A 7,140-nucleotide genomic window follows, 5' to 3' on the forward strand; every position below is an offset into this window, starting at 1 on the left:
AACAAAAGAATAAAAATATCGAAGAAAAATGGCGGGGATTCGAATAACCTACTTTTTTTTTACGGCGCGCGACTTTCTGGTAGTGTGGAACGCGTGTAAACGAAAATATTCTTTTTTTGAAATTTATACAGATACCACGCATCGAGCAATAAGAATGTGGATGTCTGTTGAAACTCTTTGCGCATGAAGGGATCGAAAAAAAAACATAGGAGTGTTGTTATGAAATTCAGTACAACATTACAACACTCTTTTGGATGATGTAATGGTTATTAGAACATTGGGTGTTGTAATGTTGGCAATAAGCTAACTAACGTTTCAGAATCTTTAATAGAGGATTTAAAGCATGGGTGTAGATAAAATTATAAATATTTCTCCACAGTTCTATCGCAAAGGCATAACTGACCTTCCATCATATGAGTATATACTTGAACCCGCATGTGTATGGCTGTGGGATCGTCAACCATGCAACAGACATTGCCTACAATAAACAACGTTCAGATTAAATTCAAATATTTTTATTCAATGGCTGACCTGGCAGACTTCGTACTGCCTCAATCGATAAGTAAAAGAACTAAACTTTTGTATAAATTAAATTTAAAACAAAAAAAGGAATCCTTTTTTTATTAAAACAAATGCTCGGTATGAATGAAATTTTATTATCATTTAATTCAATAACAAATGATGTCGCTTACTTACAAAACAGATTTTTCCTGAATTACTGGCTATTTATAAGGTTTCAATTTGATATTGACAGACTAATCAATTTAACTATAATTTAATTGTAGTCAGTAATTATTCAATTTAAAACTTTCTGATAAACTATATTTTTTGTTTTGTTTTGTGGTGCGGTTCAGAAATTTAAATTTTTGACAAAACTTACGATTTATCAATCAAACATAAAAATAATCCGATAGATAGTTAACAACTGTAGTTAATCTATCTACTACTTATGGTTAACTAAAATTATGTTTGTTTTTTACCTTTTGAGAAATTTAGAAAGATATAAATTCTAAATAGTTATTTATTTTAAACTATTATTTTAACTTGATTTCTGACCGACGGGGGACACATGAAAGGATAATCGAAGTCGTTGTTTGAGACAAACGAACAGCAATTTCTTTTTTATATATTCAATTGTAAATTACATATCGAATGTCAAAAACAATCACCCATTCGAAATAGTATGCCTCAGACCTGAGAAAAACGGGCGCAAGAAACTCAGCGGGCTTTTTTTTTCTTAATTTAGATAATATGTTATATCATATAATAAAATTTATAATTAAAAAGCCTGAGGGCATTCGCTCCGTTCCCAGTCTGTAGTATCATTAATAAAATAATTTATGTTATAGTAACCTTTACCACACAAACGTTTTTTAGCAATTATTTTTAATTTGGTAATACATTTGTTTTATACATTTTCTGGGATCACGTTGTAAAAGTATATGCTTTTAAATCGCCCAAGAAAATACTTACTAACTCGACTTAACCGAGTAGTAGGCATATGAAGTTTAAGTTTGTTCCTCATGTAAATATTATGAGTGTCGCAGTCTGTGTCAGCAAACAAACTTAGATTAAGTTCCTATTGAGTATATCTATTTTCAAACTCCGCAACACATTACTAAACACAAACATAAACATTATCAATGTCGTTTCTCTCTTCTCTCTATCTATTATCTAGCGCCTTGTGAAGGCAGATGTCCACCGTCGACCTGTACCTTTCACCACCTCTTCCTCTCCAGCGTGCTTCACGGGTTGTGTCTTCCGCGCCTTATCTGCAATCACCATGTTAAATCTTTTAATTCATCGGGCACATTTTTTTTATGAAATACAGGACAAGCGAGCGTACGGGTCACCTAACGTTAAGTGATCACCAACGCCTACATTCTCTTGCAACACTAGAGGAATTACCGGAGCGTTGCCGGCCTTTAAGGTAGGTGTAGCGCTTTTTTGAAGGTACCTATGTCGTTTCGTGCCGGAAACTGCACAAACAAGCTCACAGTCGGTGGGATACTTAAACGATTATCACTTATTAAGAATGATATTCCTAATCGCATATTAGAGCTAATAAAGCACTACTGTTGTGTAATAAGGGGCATTAAAACACGAATGTGGGTTATAATAGTATCACATGAGTGTTTTAATACCTAATTATCAACGGTTGCATACAAGACTTCATCTACACCATCTAGATGATGTAATGGTTATTAGGACATTTTGTGTTTTTATACTGGCAATAAGCTAACTATTTTAGAATCTTTAATAAAGGATTTAAAGCATGGGTGTAGATAAAAGTAATAACCAATGTCGGACAGCAGCTGATTCGTATTTGAGGTTAATTTTTCAATGTCAGTCCGTTCGTAATATTAATCTGGGGTCACATAAGGCTGAATAAAGAATTTTATCGAACTATCGATCGGCTTGAAATACGTTTTAACGATTTTAGGATTATACCGTCGATAAGCGTTTATTACAAATAGGCGATAATATAATACCTACGTTCTGATTCTACTCACATTAAATAAGCCAATATCTTCTTGTTTATCAATACAGGGCTGTGACAGGTGACATAGGTAATATAATCGAGGTAAAGCTAAATTTAAGCGTAATTACCGCGTGCGGGCGGCGCGGCGGCGGGAACTCTGTATAAACGAGTAATTAATGTGGTTATAATGACGTGTTAGCGCTGTGTAAACGATGACAGTTTCGATTGAACCGCTGATAACGTCCGCGTCGATATCACACCACCGCGACACAACACTGGGCAATCTAATATTCGATATCGCCCCTCGGCTGCGTCACCTGTCCTCCACTGATTGTATCACCTGTGCTTATTATATTTATTTGAAATTCTAACTCATAATCAACTATCACACTCATTGTTTGAACTGTCTTTTAACAATATCAATCAAAACAGGCATACTGTGACTGAAAATAGCAGAACTGATAAAAACGTTTGTGTGGTAAAGGTTACTATTGTATAAATGACTTTAATAATGATACCACTAATTGGGAATAGAGCGACCGCTCACAGGCTATTAAATAATAAATTTATTAGTTATTTTTATTAAAAAAAATAGAAACCCGCTGAGTTTGTTGCGCCAGTTCCTCTCTGGTTTGAGGCATACCTTTTGGAATATTTTGGTGGTAGTTTTTTACTTTCAATAAGTGATTTTATATGCTATTTTGAATAAAAATATTTGAATTTGAATTTGATAGAGCTTTGTGTGGAGAGGGTAGATCGTATTCATATACATATATCGCAAATATTTCGAGCGGGAACAATTTGAAACAAATTAAGAGATAATCTTTAAAATATCAAAGAATACTTTAAGATTTTATGACAAAAAGGTACGTAATGAGTATGACGTTAAGCTGATGGTAACTGATACACCCTGCCAATTACGATACAGAGCCGCTCAGGAAAACCTAAGAATTCTGAGCGGCACCACACACCTCGTCACCTTGAGACAAAAGATGTTATATCTCATTTGCCCAGTAATTTTCTTCTTCGGCGGCCCTTCTGACTGATACACATTTCTGCTTCACGTCAGAAAAAGGCGCAGTTTTTATATCCATAATCTAGCCGGCATCCTGTGCAAAAAAGCCTCAAACTGATAAATGCCCATAGTCTTAAGACACCCTTGGGCCTGGAACTTCCTTATTTTTATGCCCCAGGGAAGCACTGGGCATTAGATTAGATGCAGCATCCTAACATACCTGCTTTATTATGTCTATTTAGCATACATATAAAGAAATATATTGTACTCAATCCTACAACCAAATATAGATAAGACACTCGAGTGGAGTACTAGTGATTCGAAGTAACGGCACTAACTCACTCATCTTCACACAGTAACAAAAATTATGCAAATTATACACATACACTAAACGCTTACTCATTTACAAGGTTTTAAATAAAAAAATCACCTTCTTTCCTAAAAAAAAAAAAGGATTTAACCTGAATTGTTACACGAAGAGCTAGTCATATTGAGCTCCCAAAAGTAAGAAGTAACTATGGAAAACACACAATAACCTTTGAGGGAGCTCAGATATATAACAACCTATCCTAAGAAATAAGAAATGCCAAAACATTAACTTCTTTTAAGGCGAGTCTTCAAAGGCAGACACTCAATCGTTTTATGTTTTATCTATTTGCTTAACATTGAATTGCATTGTATACCTTCCAAAATCATTGTTTGTATGTAACCTACCTTAATTGTTAAAATGTTAATTTCTCATATAAGTGACAATAGGTCTTAATGAGAATAAAATGGTAAACTAGAACCGAAAATTAAAATAATTTACGGGCATTGATAAACTTCGCGTCGCCAAGCTCCAGGTGACAGGTGACAGTTGACAGGGGCGGGCGTAACAGTGCCTTACTTGTACGAAATGCTTATCTCTATTTATAGGGTAGGGTTTAGTAGTGACCGGAATTACAGCAGTATTTGACCCGTTTAATAAATTTTATTCCCAATCTTAATTTTTTACCATTTATTTATTAAGGAACAAATAGTTTTTACAATAGTAAGATTAAAAATGTACATAAACTAGAAGACAAAACAGTTCCATAAATTAAACACCAATAAAATATGTCTTAGTTCTACAATAGACAATAATGAAAGAAACAACAAGTATTTCAAACCAAAAGTGAGAATTACAACAAATAAAACGAAAATTTAAACAGCTACAACTTTACAATAAAAAAAATTACAATTTGGTAGAAGAGCACCAGACAAAAGTATTTCCTGCATAATTGCTTTTATAAAGTGATACATAAAAAGTTAGAATAGAAGGTTAAGGATATACTTAGAATAGAAGGAGATTCGCGGTATTATAAATCTAATTAGATATATCGGGACTTGGTCGAAATATAAGTGGTGTAGTGTGGGCAAGTTATGTACAATGTAGTTACCCAAATGTAATTGTTTGTCACTTCAAAATAAATATTCAGTTTTGAGACTTTTGTTAAACATAAATAGCATATTTTATAATTTAGAAAGTATAACATATTGTGTTTTGTTAAGGCCCGTAAGTATGTCAGGAGATGATTCATAAATATTGAAAGAATATTTCGCTGTAAAAAATAATCGGCCTCCTTTTCCCTACCTTTCAAATTCCAATTGTTTTACGGCCAACATTAGAGAGTCGGTAAGGTGTATGAGGCTGGAAGAGAGCTGAGCCAAGCCAGGAGACGAGGTGGCGATTAATATTTTTATGTTACCAATAACTTTTATATTTAGTGTGTTATTCTGGTATCAGAACTTTTGCTGCTTCTGAATACTGTTAGCTCTTGGGATCGCCCGTGAATTATACTAATGTGTTTGTTTGTGTGCGTGCAGGTATGGGTGAATGGGGCGCAGGCGTGACGCCGGGCGCAGGCAGTGAGTGGTGGGCCCTGGGGCTGGGCGCGCCGCTGTGGCCCGAGCCGGCCCTCACCGCGCTCCTGCACAGGTGAGTCCGTAGCTTGCATCGCCGCACCACCTTACCGCTCTGCTGGTCCCGATCAGCTTTTTAGGAGTTTCCTGATCGATATAATGCGTTAGATATTCCACAGAACAACTGTTTTTAAGATAGTATGGTACGAGAAAAGCAGGACGTTTGGATAATGATAATTAATACACCCTGCCCATTATAATGCAGTGCCGCTCAGTATTGAAAAACCCAAAAATTCTGAGCGGCATTACAATTGCGCTCGTCACCCTGAGACGTAAGATGTTAAGTCTCATTTGCCTAGTAATTTCACTAGCCACGGCGCCCTTCAGACCGAAACACAATAATGTTATCACATTGCTGATTCACGGCAGAAATTCCTGCCTAGCTATAAGAATAAACTCTAAATAAGAATCACACACACTACCCACATACACTTCAATACACTTAAATTTTTGTGAATGTCCATAATTTCACGGAAATACTGGTATCTGCTATAAAAGGTTGCTGTCTTTTCATGTCATAAAAACTGATATGACGTTGTGGTCTGGACGCTAACTTAGTGTTACACATCAAAAAAGTCTGAACCATATATTAGTTTCAATTACATATTGTTTGAAAGGAAACGGAACAGAGTCGAAAACGTCTTTGTATATCCACCTTTTTTTTAAACAAAAAAACGAGGTTGAAATTTTCAATAATGGAATGTAACTTATCTTTCAACTAAATGTTGCTTCTCTAAACACTAAAAAAGCTACAGAAACCACTTGTTAAATTTTAGAAAAACACCTTAAGTTAAAACTATACAAAAGTAGGAAATAAAACTATATGAAACAGCTGCTGTAGGAATGATCGAAATGAAAAACACTCAAGCCAATGTCGTTCCGCATTGCGGCGTCTTGGAAGAAGGTTGGAGGGGCATTAAAAAGGAGAGGTTGAATCAAGAAGAAGAGAATACGGTCGCAATTAATCGATAGATAGTTTTTGATTCTTACAAACATCTCTAGCTACCATTCAGCAAAAATTGAGTTTTTCTTGGAAGTGTAAATGCATCCGCAATATAGTTCTGCTCTTGCAAGTTCAGATTTCCATCTGATTTGGACTCTTCAGTATTGTTTACGCAGTGGTACGTGGCACTAAAAAACGTAATCATAAGAGAGCGCTCCCAAAACTTTGTGGAACTTTTCCTTCGTAAATGTTGAACTGGAAACTGCCTAAAGTATCCATCTTTTTAGGAAAGGCAACATCGTGGTGACAAATAAATGTGTGCTCCGCAGGTACGTGCTTCGGTTGCCGCCCCCACCAGCTCCTCGTTCTCCGCCCGCCCCCCTCTCCCCCGGGAGCCCTCCTCTGCCGCCGCCCGCTGCGCGCTCGCCCCCCGGCCTCCTCCCGGGCGGGCACCTGTCCCTGCCAGGCGTGACTCCTGACCAGCTACGGCTGCTGCACGAGCGGTACGTCAGAGTGCAGCAGCACACGTAACAACCTCCCCATCGCGGTGTGAGGATGTGGGAGACGGCTGCCGGGGATAACCTTGATGGACCTTCAACCAGTCCGCACTATGGAGTCAACTTTTGCTTATCAGTGGAGACGTAAATCATTATACTTTATCAGAGTTACATGACTGTAACTTGACGCGTAAACAGAAAAAGATCAAACAATATTTGTCAATTACAGAAACTTTTACATATTATATGTTTGAATACATCT

The 7,140-nt window shown here is 36.5% G+C and overlaps 1 protein-coding gene across 1 annotated transcript in view; it reads left to right on the plus strand.

The window, feature by feature from the left end:
• Positions 1-6,912, plus strand: part of LOC126979457 (retina and anterior neural fold homeobox protein 2-like) — a 36,228-nt gene extending 29,316 nt beyond the window's left edge. Inside the window, exons 6-7 of the mRNA XM_050828781.1 lie at positions 5,343-5,454; positions 6,711-6,912. Coding sequence (XP_050684738.1) covers positions 5,343-5,454; positions 6,711-6,912 — 314 coding nt within the window. The remainder of the gene's footprint in view (positions 1-5,342; positions 5,455-6,710) is intronic.
• Positions 6,913-7,140: the final 228 nt, after the last annotated feature.

This window comes from Leptidea sinapis, chromosome 1, assembly GCF_905404315.1.
Source record: "Leptidea sinapis chromosome 1, ilLepSina1.1, whole genome shotgun sequence".
Classification (NCBI taxonomy): domain Eukaryota; kingdom Metazoa; phylum Arthropoda; class Insecta; order Lepidoptera; family Pieridae; genus Leptidea; species Leptidea sinapis.